The following is a 15756-nucleotide window of genomic DNA, read 5'->3' as shown; positions in this document are numbered from 1 at the left end:
AAAGGCCTTAACAGTAAATGATCGTTCAATCATTCTGGATAGATGCCCTGCACATGATTGTAAAAATGTACATTAATGGTTGTTTCACTCGTTTCTTCTATTTTCTTCTCATTTTGTCTGAGTAAAGATGATATAAAGTGAGACAGAAGAAGTGATGTCTTTGTTCCCATTTTTCAATTTCCTGTCAACGATACCAACAACAAACTTGTTTTAGTATTGTTTTATTCTGTTAAGATTCTCTGAAACAGAAAATGTTGGTAAATTTAGTAATGATTGAAAGTATGGTTTAATTTTATTGATATTGGCCAGCATGGTCATTTGTAAAACAAAGATGGTGGCCTTCTAGTTGTATGAAAATAATTGCAGATCTGTCACTTAGTACACTACATGGACAAAAGCCCTAATAGCCGTTGACCCTGCTCTGTAATTTTACATGGTCTTCAGCTTCATGGTTAAGCTGCCGTGGTGTGTTTTCAGTAATCCAAGACTAAAAGCACAATAAGAATGTTGTCTACATGCATAAATATGCACATGTAAAAATCCCACCGTGTTTCACATTATAATGCAAGTTGGATTTTAGTGTCATTAACATTCACTTTTTTTGTTTTTCATTTAAACTCACGGATGATTTTGTGTCTCAGGGCTCTTTGGAACACTGAAATCAATCTCAGACACCTGTTATCATTACTTTGTCAGGTGAGCCTAAGTAAAGGAAAACTACTTTAGAAGGACGTTCCACATTATTAAGCAGGCCACAGGTTTCAGCAATATGGGAAAGAAAAAGGATCTCTCTGCTGCTGAAAAGCCTCAAATAGTGCAATGTCTTGGACAAGGTATGAAAACATTAGATATTTCATGAAAACTTAAGCGTGATCGTACTGTGAAGAAATTTGTGGCTGATTCAGAGCACAGGTGGGTTTGTGCAGAAAAAGACATGATGAAGGTTTCTACCTGACAAATTCATCAGATTAAGAGAGCAGCTGCTAAAATGTCATTACAAAGCAGCAAACAGATATTTGAAGCTGCTGGTGCCTCTGGAGTCCCACCAACCTCAAGGATCCTCAGAGACTTGCAGTTGTACATAAACCTACTATTCAGCCCACCCTAACCAATGCTCATAAGCAGAAACAGTTGCAGTGGGCCCAGAAATACACAAAGACTCATTTTCAAACAGTCTTTTTTACTGATGAGTGCTGTGAAACCCTGGATGGTCCAGATGGAGGAGTAGTGGATAGTTGGTGGATGGCAACCATGTCCCAATAAGGCTGCCAAGTCAGCAAGAAGGTGGAGGAATCATGTTTTGGGCTGGAATCATGAGGAGAGAGCTGGTAGGGCCCTCTGAAGGTGTGAAAATGACCTCGGCAAAGTATATAGAGTTTCTGACTGACCACTTTCTTCCATGGTACAAAAAGAAGGGCCGTGCCTTCCGTAGCAAAATTATCTTCATGCAGGGCAATGCATTATCTCATGCTGCAAAGAATACCTCTGTATCATTGGCTGCTATGGGCATAAAAGGAGAGAAACTTATGGTGTGGCCCCATCCTCCCCTGACCTCAACCCTGTTGAGAACCTTTGGAGCATCCTCAAGCGTAAGATCTATGAGGGTGGGAGGCAGTTCACATCAAAACAGCAGCTCTGGGAGGCTATTCTGACATCTTGCAATGAAATTCAAGCAGAAACTCTCCAAAAACTCACAAGTTCAATGGATGTAAGAATTGTGAAGGTGATATCAAAGAAGGGCTCCTATGTTGACATGTAACTTGGCCTGTTGAGATGTTTTTGATTGAAAAAGATTTGATTTCAGGAAATATGACCTCCTAATGCTGCAAATTCAACAAATGACAATTTTCAGTTCTTTACAACCAAAAAATGTTTTGAAACTGTGTTGTACATAATAATTTTGGAACAGTGTATTTTGACCTTTTTTATTTTTGGAAAAAAAAAACAGATGTCATTGGGAGGTTTGTCCAATCAAATTTGAATTATGCTCTAAAGTTTGGTGACTTGAAAATTATACTGACTCATTTGCATCAACTATTTCTGAAAATCAGAGGGAAATATCATTTGCATGAAACATGGTGTAAGTTAATCACACAACTAATACTGAAGTCCTCCATACAACTGGATACCACATAATTTTGCTCAAAATTGTGTTAAACCTGATGTGCATAAGTATGCATTGGTGGTTTATAGGTAAATGTCCCTTACTTAAAGGTCCCTATCTCCCAATAGTACAGAAACCTTAAAAAAAATTCCTGGATCCAGACAGTGATCCAGATCACTCCCAAAATCTAATCAGTTCTTCCTTATGCCTTTTCTGACATTTCCTGAAAATTTCATCAAAATCCATCCACAACTTTTGAGTTATGTTGCTAACAAATGAACAAACCCACCCGATCACATAACCTCCTTGGCGGAGGTGATAAATAAGAGGCCGAGAGTGAAAATAGTTTCTGATCATTCAAAATTTTCTTTGGGAGGACCCCTAGCCTCCCAGGCCCCTCAAAAAGCCCCAGTATTTCTGTACAAAGCACATTCTGTTTAAGTAGATCTCTATCCACATATTGAAACCATGGATTGGTGTATTACTGTGTGATAAAAAACAGAGTTTTGACAGAAGAACAAAAATTGCATTGAGCATGTATTTTTGTTTCAATAAGTTATACCTGTGAGACGGGCGAGTTTGAGTTTTGAAGGCCGTTCGAGTTTTTGTCATCCAGATTTGGATGTGTCCAATACTTCTCTGTTACCTGAAAGTCACATACTTTGTTTTCTCACTTTGGCTGAGTTTAGATAAATAAAGAAGGGCCACATATTAACATGTTCCTGGGGCCTCCAAATCACTTAAACTGCCCCCGCAAGCATGCAAATCATCCAGCCACGTGTGAACAACTTAAATAAATAATGAGCCCGTTGGTCACTCTCTGAAAATAGAAACTCTCAGATATTTACAGACACTTCTCAAACTGGAGTCACAAACATTTTCTGCGTCTGAGGATTAGTAGCTGTTTTTCATGTCATCTCTGGTTTCTTTCTTTATTTTACTTTATTGTTAAAGTAAACTGATTATTTGTCTTGTTAGGGGCTTATATTTCCCCTCTTCTCTGCTTTATTCCTCCTCGCTCTTCCTCTGCAGAGGCTCCACAGGAGGGATTTTTCAGAAATGACCTTGTGTTCTCTGCTAATGTCTGGTATGTGTAAATATCCGTCTCCCAGCATCTTTCTTTAAAGTGAGAACGTTTAGCTACAGCTGTGTGTGTTTCCTGTTCTGCTACTGTTCAAACACTCTGTAAGGACAACAGAGGATTAAAGCTGTCCAGCAGACACAACTTTACACATTTTCTCTTCCTGTTTTTCTACTTTTTATTTCTTACTTTTTATCTTTCTACACCCATTTATAGAAATTGTCTTTCAGGTAACAGTTGATCTGAATTTTAATGTTTGTTGTTAAATGTCCCGTGTGTGCTGCATAAAAATCTGAAAGGATGTTTTTCCAGTTTTAATGTTTATCCAGCACAATACAGTGCCAAATTATTATCAGAGAAGTTCAATAAGGAGTTGATGTATGAGGGCAGATGTCCAGTTGTATATATAAGTCAGCGATGTCTTTCCTGGCTTAGTATTAATGAAGGTCAGCTAAACTTTAAAACTCTGTCAGAGTGACTGGAAGTGACCCTTACTCATCAGGACTGATGCTAATGCTGATGCTGCTAATGCAGTTAAGATGTGTAGTTATGATGTATTGACTGTGTGGATTTCCCGTTTTATTAAGAGTTTTTTGTCCTCTCTGGCTTCAGATGAGTTTTATTGCAAGATGATGGATTCTTATGTGCTGATTTTAAAACATCTTCATATTTTTGCAAGATTTGGTATCTTAAAACACTTCATGATTATTGTTGTAATAAGGTAACTGCTGTCTGATTCTAAATATATTGCTATAAAATAAAAAAGAATTCTGTAATCTGCAAAAAGAAAGGAACTGCTACTCATTTAAAGGTCACATATTATGTAAAAACACTTTTTCAGGCTTTTCTAGCAAAAAGATGTGCCCCTGTCCTGTCCACAATACAGTTCTAAGGTTTTCCCCTCATGATGTCATGTGGGGAGTTAGTCCCGCCCCCGGGTTTGGTTGGCCCTCCCTGCTTGGAAGAAAGGTCCGCCTCAGGATCAGGAGAGCCACATCCATTAAGCCACATCCATTTCCTGGGGGGGGGGGGGGGTCAGACAGCTCATTAACATTTAAAGCCACAGACACAAGAACAGAGGGGTTTTTAGACAAGCAAAAATCCAATACTGGAGTGTTTTTTCAGCAACAAATATCACAGGCATGTTCTGGGGACCTGTGAGACCAACATAAACTTGTCTTAAATGGGTAAAATATGTGACCTTTAAACTGTGTACCCTGAGGAACATCCTTTGCCAGTGGTAAATACACAGAGTGATCATTTACTAAAGTGAATTGAATTTAGTCTTTTGGCCCTTACAACTGAAATGGAATAGATTTTTCTCTGCTCTAATAAAAAACAGCAACTTAGCGGAAACAGTTTTACAGGGAATATTTCACTGGTATATTTTGGTTAAATAAAAAACACATGTAGATTGTAAAAAGGATGTTGAATAGAACCCAAACTCTCCTTAATGTACAAAATTTTCATCACATGTCCACTCTGGCTCAAGGATGATCTGATTTCATTCTAAAGGTCAAAGGTCATTAGGCCTAGTGGTCATCCCTTGCTTGTGAATGCATTATATGATACTTTCTTTTGTAGAAATATCCACGACCAATGTCACACACTTTGAGTCTGTTTTCAGGCCTTTCTTTAGGCAAATGTCTTCACTGCATTACCAGCAAACTTAAAGATAGTCTCAATACCCAAGCAAAGGACTGCTGATCAATGACACCTATGTTTGTGTGATCAGTGTTATATTAGGATGCTTTGTTAGAATGTTTTTACCTCTTCAGTACTATTTTTGTCATTTTGGTTGAACCAGCTCTTATTTTGGCAATCATTCATGATGGCATTAAAATAGAATAATTACCTCTGCTCTGTCTTTGGGATTACACGTAAAAATGTTTACATTAATGCAAAAGCTGCTGATGTGATGCACACACACAAAGACACAATGATTGCATTTCTGTGTCATTCTCATCATCGCCCCTTTGTGAGCACACAGCTGCATGTGTGTCCCCCTTTGTTCAGCTTCCTCTTTAAAAACAGCCCATTCATGAGCATCTCCCTCGTGCAGAGGATACTGTAGTCATGACTCACCACTGCTCCGACCAATCACAGAGCCGATACGGGCAGACCTCCTCGGTGAGACGTCACATGACAGCATCAGAGCTGAGACATGCTCCTGCTTCAGTTTGCACGCTGCTCCGAGCTGCCGTGACACTAATCGACCACGACAGCCTGAACATGACCTACTTCTGGAGGTGGATCCTGCAGGCTGGACCGTCACCCTGCAAACCAGCCTGAGCCCCCACCTCCACCACCACACCCTGCCCCCTCTGCCCAGACAGATGTAATGGATGATAGTAGAGCTTGGGCTCTACTGTTTTTATGGGAGTCAGTCCTCTGGGTCAGTGGTTTGATCATGACCTCTGCATGCTCCCAGGCTGGACATGACTCACACCATGAAGGGTTTAATCAGGCTAGTTCATTTCTTTACTCATCACCGGAGACAGCAGACACTATTTTATGTCTTTAATGAATAAAAAAGAATTAAAGTATTCAATATATACAGTATGTTAAAGGGATGTTTACGTTTCCCCCCGATCGAGCATTTTTAGGCCTAACATGATGCAAGATATCAACTAAATGAAGTAACAGGCCACCCTTGAGCCTTAAAACCAGCTACAAGTACACAGAATTTACCAGTGTGCTGTTGTACACCAAAAGCTTTTAAAAATCATGTTTGAATTCTTTGAAAAGGTCTGAATTTGATGTTTAAATGAGATATTTCACATGTAAATCAGATGTTGTGAGCTTGAATGACCAGGTTAGACATAATAACTACATTCACATGTGACCCATTTCTGCAAGCGGCGTGGAATTGACCACAGTGCATGCTGGGTTAAAGAGGATGGATTGTGCTAGGATGGAAAGCTTATGCTTGTTCTACAGAATTGAATCTCAGCTTTAATTTAGAGTAAACCAAGTTGAATATTAGCAAGGCTTGGCTGATTTACAGGAGGTCATAAGGCATTGTAATGATGACCGATTTGGTGCAATAATAGAGCTTAACTGTGCAATAACATCTTTTCTTGTGCACTTTTTGGATTGTATTCTTCTCTTTTATGGGAAATATTCTTTTGTAGCACTTCCATTTCTTTCAAGATTTCCTTTTTAATCTATTCGATTATGTGATGCACCTAGCACTTTGCATATTTCTCCCTTCCTATAAACTTTTTTGCTGTTGTTAACACTGAAAATTTCCCCCTTTGCCCCATCAGTTTATGTGTTTTTACATTGTCCTCTAATATTTGTAATAAAACAGAAATAAAGTGGAGGTCTGATGGTATAAGGAGACCAGTGATCCTCCACAGCCTCTGTCTGCTCTTGTCGACTTGGTGTCTTGACATTAATGATCCCTGTATGGTTATAATTTTTATGTTTTTTTGCAGTTCCTTGTGTTTCCTGTTTTATTTTGTAGTTCTTGCATCTTCATATCTTGTTCTTCCTTTCCCTCTTCATTTTTACCTGTCGCTGTAAGTCAGGGATTTTACCACTGATGTATTCATCATCTGTGTGCCTTCCCTCTTAGATAGATATTTTTTCCACTGTATGCATTAAATTAATTCTGTTGGTGGCAAACAGAATCGATAAGAATAGAAATGATTGTCCATTGACGTTTTATCCATACTACTTATGCTAAGGTTACGGGGTTGGAGTCAGTCTGAGCTGTCACTGGGTGATAGGCAGGATACACCCTGGACTGATCACCAGTCAGCCACTGACAAACAAGCAGCCATAGTCACACTAACGGTCAATTTAGACTCACCAGTTAACCTAATGAGCATGTGTTTGGAGAGTTGGATGAAGCTGGAGTACCTGGAGAGGCCCCACGCATGCAAGCAAGGACATGCAAACTCCAGATAGAACACAGAAAGGCCCAGTTTGACTGGGATTTGAACCAGGAATCTTTTTTGCTCTAAGGCGACAGTGCCAACCAACCACTGGACCACAGCTCCATCTCTAGAAATAATTGAGAGTGACAACAGAATCAGAAAAACATCTGAATTATTTTGTATGTATCTTAATTGTGGTCAACTATGAATCTGAGCATAGAATGATGACGTGCGGTGTTCCCTAAGGACTAATTCTTGGGACTATTCTTTTTAATATTGTCATGTTGCCACCTGCTCTGACTCTATGATATCTCTCATCATGCCCATGCAGATCATGATGCACAACTATATCCTGCTGTCATCACATGACTGCACTCCCTGACACTCCCTGAGGAGGACTATTGAAGAAATCACTGAGTGAATTTGCAAAAAATTTCCTGGTGGTAAATAAAGGAGACTGATTTTGTTCAGGCTAGATTATTGTTAAGATGTGTTCATGGGTCTAATGGGGGGGGGGGGCAGAAAAGCCAGAGTCCTCAACACAAAGACTAAGACTGAGCACATTACACCAGTCCTCTGATTTCTACACTGGCTTCCTGTGAGGCAATGGATCACAGTTAAAATCCTATGCCTGGTTTAGAGAACACTAAATGGACTTGGGACAAAATGATCAGATCTTTAAGTCCCCTACGAGGCACCTGGACCACTCAGGTACTTGTAGGCAGGTCTACACCTGTTCCCAGAACTAGAACCAAGAGGGTGAGGCAGTTGTGAGTTTCTACACTCCTCATCTATGTAACAAACTACCAGAGAACTTAAGGAGTTCTACATCTGGTTACGCTTTGAATCATTTTGAAAATGATACATTTTATTTTTCTTATTTCTACTGAATTTGACTTTCTTTCATTCTTCTTTTATTATATTTTTATATTTACTTTTAATGTCTGTTCTGAACTCTGTAAAACACTTTGGATCACTCTATATGACTGCTTCTCTTTGAATAAAGTTCCTTTGCCTAACATTATTTTTTATTAAATCTTGCATAAAGAACTGTTCTGATCTGTTTGACACTACCTCTTAGAATATTTTTTATAAATTTTTGCTGGTGGCTGATTTATCTGCAAATCATATTTTGTCTGCTGAGAGAGAGGATCAAATGTTAACATTTAAATAGTCAATTATTCCTCTGGAGTCTAATTGAAAAAAAAACTATAAAATTAATGACAGTGTGAGCCATTCTGTTTTAATATTAAAGTCTCTAGCGTTTCTACTGTGTCATTATTTCAGCAGCTCATGTTCAAATCAAACATGAATATTCATGACCTGTCTGAGCCTATGGCAGCTACTGGAGACAGGTGAGTCAAGTTGAACGGAAATACAAATTCACAGCGCAAAGGAGGCGAGGCTGCCTTCAAAATAAAGGTCCTAGAGAGGGGGAAATAAACGAACGTGGAAGAAATCCAAAATGAACTGACGGAGAAAAATCTTTTCAACAGCTGATTTTCAATCTAAAATCATCCTGATATGACAATTTTGGTGTGAGGCCTTGTAGAGTAACTGTTAGCTGATAACTGCCTTGTTTCAAAAATCAACTTAAGATCAAAAAATGACTAAAACGACTGCTTTGGTCTTTTGTTTGTTTGTTTTTTACAATAATGTCAGATATATGGTCTTGTCACATTCCTGTATCTCAGTGCATTTCATATAATTTAAGAGTTGATTAAATCTTTTTGACTAATGGACTTTTATGGGACAAACAAATACTCCAAAACTTTCCCTTTTGTCAAATGGAGTATAGAAATAAAACTTGATGAGCAAACAAAATAGCTAATAAACCCAAAAATGATCATGATGGTGATAGAACATGAAGTAGCCCAGATCAGCGGTTCTCAACTGGTGGGTTGGGGCCCAAAAGTAAGTCACAGAAATGTTTGCACATGGGTCCCAAATGTGTGTCTGGAGAACAAAGGTGTCAAAAAATCTGAAGTCTGTAGTGCCAGTGCATCCATTTTTTATATTTTATTCTGTTTACTTTGATAATGGGACAATTTCAATGTTTTTTAATTTCAACTCATTTATCTCCTTGTCTAGCGATAACAAAGCTTTCCTCAAGATGATGAAGTGATTTGTCAAGATCTCATCACCCACCCATCATGAGAAAACGGGGTGTATTTTTTTATTTGTCCTGTTCATTTTTCAGTCATATATTTTGCTCCATCAAGTATCCAAACAGCAACGTTTTTCCTAAAACAAACGTGTTGTTCAAAATTTTCTAGACAGTCTGGCTGCAGAATGTAAATCAATCTGTCAGAAGTATTGTAATTTGCCGATACAACATATAGGCCTAGATCCAGTTTTAGATCTTTTTTCTAAATTAATCTTTATTCATCATTTATGAATCAACCACAATGCAGACATTGAAGCAACATGTCATGAATGAAACAGAGAAAAAAAAAAGATCAGACATCCTATCCTGGATTAAATTATGTATAAACCCGCTTTAGAAGTAGACACCCAAATGGGGGCTAGCTTTAGCTTTGTTAGCTTTTGCTAAAGCTACCATAGCTACACTTGCTACGTAATTAAAATTACTACATGATCCAATGTAGCTAAGTTACCTTCAACTACATGAGCTTTAGCAACGTGAGCTTCAGCAGACATAGCTAAAACTAATTTGGTTATGTAAGCTTTATGGATAATGTAGCTATGAAGCTTATGTAGTTCATGTAGCTAAAGTAGCCTTTGTTAGTAAGATGTCAATGAACTCTGTAAGCTTTAGTTTTAGCGTTAGCTATGTTAGCTCCATCAGCTCTGTAGCTTCATTATCCACGTAGCTTATGCAGCTAACTGAGCTTCATTTGCTGTTAGAATGTTTTCGTGAGGAAAAGCTTTTGTCCCATGAGATGACTGTTTACTTGGTATCCCTTTTTGAAAAAAAATACATCACTGGGCTTTCATGCCTTTACTTCTTGAGAGGAGGACAGTGGATCGAGTCAGAAACAGAAACATCTGCCCCAACCTTTGGTACCCCAACCCCTACCTTAACCCTTACTCTAACCTAACCAAAAGTTTAAAAGAATTATTATTAAAGTTTTAGTGCGTATTTAATTTGGATCGTGAACTATCATCAAATAGACTGGTTGGTTTCGAGGCTGGACCAGTTGAAAACCACATGATATTATAATATCATTTGCAGCGTCAGAAAATAAACTTTTCTGATTCATAATCTGTAAGGAGGCTCCGAATAAAAAAGACAGTCGACAAAGCAAACAAGCAAACAAATATTGACTCATCAGCTGTAAAAAGAATTCAGAGGTTGTGTTGGCTGGTGACGCGCTTCCATTATTTTGAAAGGAAGGAGCGGAAGCACGTCACCTGGGCTCGTGCAGCTTGTCGGTGCGTCTGCAGCCTGTAGGAGCGGCCGGTTCCTCCCAGCAGCCTCTCAGTTCAGAGGGAAAGCTTTTCTTCTCACAGCAGCAGCGGGGATTTTGTGACTGCACACGCTGGATATTCATCACATTCAGAAGCTCACTCACTGCTCAGACCAGGACTCTTCCCGGGCTCGTCTATCCCTCCCCTCACCACCTCTCTGATTTGGGCCTTCGGTGCTTTTTTCCATTTTTAATTTTTTATTTTTGAACATTTTCCCCTCCTGACAGTTTCTCTGTGGCGCACTCAGGTTTCCTCTGCTGACATGGTAGATTATCACGCTGCCAATAACCAGTCCTCGGCTGGAGGGGCGCAGACCTACATGGAGCAGGAGAATGACTGGGACCGAGACCTGCTGCTGGACCCGGCCTGGGAGAAGCAGCAGAGGAAGGTAAGGACTCCAGATGAGTGGGCCCAGCTGGGCCAAGATGTACCGGGCTGAGAGGAGGAGGAGGCGGCGGGGTGAAAGAAAATGGCAGGGAGGGATGGGATGGGGAGTGGAGGTCAGACACCGAGTGAGAGCGGGCCTCGAAACCAGTTCGTGCCCCACTTTACATCAACCATTTTCTCCTCTCTGCATTTTCCTCAAGCTCCTCAATGTCAAGCTTAAACCCTCCTCCTCTCATTCCTCTGAATGGAATATCTCTGTCTCACATTAGCTGCTGCTTTCACTCTTTCAATGCTTTTTCCCGGCACTTTTCCCCTTCCCTGAGCGGAAACAGGGCGCCACATTGTTGCAAAAATCAAAAATGTGATTGTGCAGACATTTGAGGCTGAAAATAGCCAAAGGGTGTTTGTTTGAAGGGTGTAGTGTGGAATCAAAGCGTCCTGTCCCACTTGTCTGCCTGCCTGGTTGGCTGGATTGAGGCCGATAAGAATGAGAGGCGAGGCGACTTTCTGCTGCTGCTTACAGGAAGAGTCACCGATACCGTGGTTCAAGGCCGATACAGAGACAGTTTAACCCCAAAGCTGCTGAAATTCAACATGTACACTTTTAAGGACTTTTAGAGCGAAAACAAGAACTGGAAAAATTATTCAGAGAAGTCCAGAACACCTGGGAAAGATTGTAGCCTCACTCATGCCTTGTTGGTTAAAATTCCTGTCATGATTGGCGATTTTCTCAACACTTTTGGAAAAATCCAATGTTTTAAGTGAAGTCAACAATCTAGAGCTTTATTGAGAATAAAAGCTGACCTCTTAAAGGTATTTTCAGATTGTCTTATAGCCAGTATATTTACATGCATGTCAAACTTTTGTGTAAACTTACTGCACTTGTAGTCTGATTGACATTGTACAAAGTTGATAATTCATTTTGAAATCAGTTCGCTGACTTATGTCCTGAAAATGAAGTACAGAGCACCTGGGAAAGATTTTGGTCTCCCTCATGGCATGTTGGCTAAAAATCCTTGACATGTTCAGCATCTTTTTCTGCCTTTGTAAAATGTGCATACCTTTAAGTGTGGTTAATAATCTTCATCTTTACTGAGAGATAAAAGGGACAGCTGTAAGGTATTTGCAGAGCGTCTGCTGGTCAGAACGTTTACACGCAGTTATAAAAGTCAAGCTTTTGTGTTATTTTTGACTAAAGCTGGACTTTTACAACACAAGAAGCCGGGTGTACCCTGTGTGAATTTTGTCTGATTCAGACTAAATATAGGGGATGCATGACTCACCTGGAAGTCACGCTGGCTTTCAGTCGGATTGTTCGTTGTGCAGGGTGATGGGCAACCATGACCAGACTACGGGTCACATGTTTGATATTTTGGTCGTGTGACTGCACCCTCCATGGTGAGAGCCGAACCCAAAGCAGAATCCTCAACTTTGAGGCATTTTTTTCTTGTAAACTTTGGGACAACATCCTAAACTAGCATTAAATCAGCATAAATGACTTCTGAATACCCCCCATTAATAAAGGAAATAAACAAGCAGGAAATATCCACCTGACAGGGCTGGACAGAGAGAGAGAGGATATGATTTTCGTTACGGCCTGTCCCGACATTATGAACGACTTTCATGGAGTCGGCTTGACATTACGCGACCTATGTCCAGCTTTAGTCACTGTGAAATTGCAGGTTTGGAGTAGGGATGCACGATATTATCGGTATTGATAGACATGAAAATTGCTTATATTTACAGCTGATTTCTCGGGTGTGCCTATCGGCAGTATAAACCATATATTGGTGTTAAATATCTGCAAAATGTACAAATATACTATCAAGTATTGGGGGTTGCCTAAGACCTTGAACATATTTTTTTAACAACATTAAAGGTGTGTATTTATTACAGATGTGAATCTTTAAGTAACTCAGGATTTGATTAAATTCTCATCCTGGGAGTTGGGATTCCATTCAGAATCGATTTACATTCAAACTGATTCCTGATTCATAACACATCCTGTATGTCTTTAAAAAAGGTGATAATGATGGCATCTGCTCCAGTTTGCTGTACAGTAAGTAGTGTACAGCAGACATTAAGAGCTTCATAAGTTGTGTTAAAAATAATGTTTTTTGGCATATTTGTATGTTTTTTTTTTTAACCAGTAATTTGTGTTTAAATTTTAAAATGTTTTAAAATGAATAAAGGCACGGGCTTAAGCAGGAAAAAAGATCATAAATCCAAAGCCTTCGCTGTAAATGATGCTGTAGGAGTGCAGGTGTTATGTTTTAATGAGCGACTGTGGTAACTGGTGACTTTTCAGCTGAAAGTGTCAGTGGTTGTTGTAGTCACAACATTGTTGAAACACTGAACATTTTCTGAGATATGCTTAGCAGATATGAAAGTGTAAAAGAAAACAAAGGGCTCTTTAGGTTTTCAATATCTGTTAACATGGACACCAGTTAACATGGACACTTGTTAAACCGTAACACCAGTCTTTGTAAACAGGGGATAGATTTTGTGGTTTTTATTTTCTGTGGTGGTCAGCAGCTGTTGGCAGATCGTCACTCTGGGTGAGTGTGTCTGTATGATGTGAACCGTTCCTGAAGCAGGCTACGTTACTTTAGTTTATCACACTTAGCAGACGCGTGGGGTAAGGCTTCCTCATACCTGGCACTGTAGAATCAACAGTGAGTCTGAAACTTTTCTTGACAGGCTGAGTAACTCAAGACTCCACAGATAGGGCAGGCAGCACGCAAGTGTACTGTAAAGATTATGACATTAAGAGCTAGCGCTGCTAATGCTAACAGAGCAGCTAACGAGCTACAAATCCTCTTGCAGCCTCTGTGACTGAAACGTAATAAAGTATGTTTAAAAATATCCATTCTTGGACATTTTCGATTGATTCAGATTTGTAGAAATTAATTTATGCAATTTGGACGTTAATTGATTTTTCCCGGCACCCCAAGTATATATTGGTATTAGTATCTGCTGTGACTAGTTTGGAAATATCATTGTATCAGATATCAGTGAAAATTCAATATCATGCATCCCTAGTTTGGAGAAGGACTTGCTCTTGCATTCAAGCTCCCATTACACCCAAAGTTGAGTAGGCATTCTGCACATGTTCCAATCTCCATGCTTGGCTTTGACTTAGAACTTTAACTGCGTTAATACTGAAGGGTAGAAGTCTTGTTGTCTGTCTTCATCTATTACCATATAAGCTAGCAGAATAACATGACTCATGATTGGGCTAAAAGTAAAACAAAAAAAGCCCAAATGTGTAAAATTGTTAATTTTTTGTCCTATGACTTACGATCTTAGCTAACTTGTGAGCAACATCAACCAGAGTTAGGTCCAATAGTAAGTAGATGTACAGGGGCGTGGCCTAGTAGCTGAATGGGGGCATGGTTTCCTAGAGTAGCAGAGTCAGTCATGCTTCCATCAATAAATCAGTCCCCCTTCAGTGCTTGTTACAAAGATGGCAGTCCGGTTAAATCTCCTGATCTAGCTGTAGCCATAACTTGACTTAACTGTACATGTAAACGTACTGATTGATTTGTAAATCAGGATGTGACACACATTGGGCTTGTCTGACAGGTCAGGTGAAAAGAAAAGTCATTATTTGTTTAAGTCGACAACATGTTGCTGGGTGTTTGACATAACTATTCTAATGACAGCTGTCTTGTCAAACACACCTGTTGTACAAGCAGAATATCGCTGTATGTAACTGGTGCTGATATTCTCCACACAGCCCTCTGACAAACAAGTTTTCTGCAGCCACACTTTCACATTTCACTGCACAGAACTGAGCGCCCACTCACTGTGCTGCAGATTTTAGCTCCTGGGATATTCTGCATAAATATTTAGACACCAAATAACATGAAACCACTCGGCAGCATATGCTACACTGATCATTACCTCAGATATCAAACTTCTCATCCACATAACCCCACATTAACATACAGTATTGTGCTTTTTTTGGTTGGTTTAAAGAAGCAGCCTCACTAACCTCCTCTCCTCCGCCTCCTTCATTTCTTCCAACTCCTCCTCATTCTCTACTTCTTCTTCCTCCTCGTACTCTTGGTACTTTAATAAAAGCTACTGAGCTCAGCCGGATGCTTATGGACCTGCAGGACTTTGGCAGTGTTTGCTTGATAAAATAAAAAACTATTAATATTCAGCAGGCTGAGTTGACCTTGTTTTACACCCTATTTCCCCACGGGTTAATGAGCTAATGCCAGAGAAAATGTCTCTGGTGATTATCACAGTAAACAATCTTTTTACTAAGCATTAGGTTCAGGTATTTTTTTACTAAATCGACATACACTTCATAGTATAGGCTGTAAAATCATAGCCTATATCTCGCCTAAATGTGTGTTCATATATCTGAAAAACTCAGTATATTGCCTTGCCCTGTCAAGCACTGATATTCTCCAACATGGAGGAAAAAGCTTAAACTTGCCTCATGTAGAGATGATAAAAGACTGAACCATCTCTCACATCAGTTTGTCTGCCCTCTAAATCCTCATCAGGGAGTGGAGAGGCGGTGTAATGCTGGATGATTTGAAGCACCATTGCTTAACAGTGTGGAATGATTGTGAGGGTGTGGGCTCATATGTGTGCGTTCATCTTATTCTCTAACTAGCCAGATGACTGGCATACTTTCTAGTGGTGTGACAGCATGCCGAGCGTTGAATCGTGCATTTTTATTAGGCCAACTCAGCACTATAGCCATCAACTTCACACATTCCTGCTGTTGATTCCTGTCAAAGGCAGCAGGTCGAGTCCTTCACAGGCCGGTTCATAGACTGTGAGGACTCTCTCCATATTTGTCCAAGGATCAGGGGGGTCAAAGTTTCTTCAAGAGGAAAATCTGATGG

The 15756-nt window shown here is 39.7% G+C and overlaps 1 protein-coding gene across 4 annotated transcripts in view; it reads left to right on the top strand.

Moving 5' to 3' along the window:
• Nucleotides 1–10508: 10508 nt before the first annotated feature.
• The window catches only part of LOC121524465 (alpha-actinin-4-like), a 111746-nt gene continuing 106498 nt past the window's right edge, over nt 10509–15756 (top strand). For 3 of the 4 annotated variants that reach the window (XM_041809886.1, XM_041809878.1, XM_041809870.1), the window contains exon 1: nt 10510–10889. In XM_041809886.1, the coding sequence (XP_041665820.1) occupies nt 10764–10889 (126 nt within the window). In that variant the 5' untranslated portion in view covers nt 10510–10763. Of the gene's footprint in view, nt 10890–15756 lie in introns of all 4 variants that reach the window. The other variant, XM_041809896.1, reaches the window with a different exon arrangement.

Source organism: Cheilinus undulatus, linkage group 2 (assembly GCF_018320785.1).
Source record: "Cheilinus undulatus linkage group 2, ASM1832078v1, whole genome shotgun sequence".
In the NCBI taxonomy this organism is placed as follows: domain Eukaryota; kingdom Metazoa; phylum Chordata; class Actinopteri; order Labriformes; family Labridae; genus Cheilinus; species Cheilinus undulatus.
This window is presented reverse-complemented; position numbering and strand designations above follow the sequence as displayed.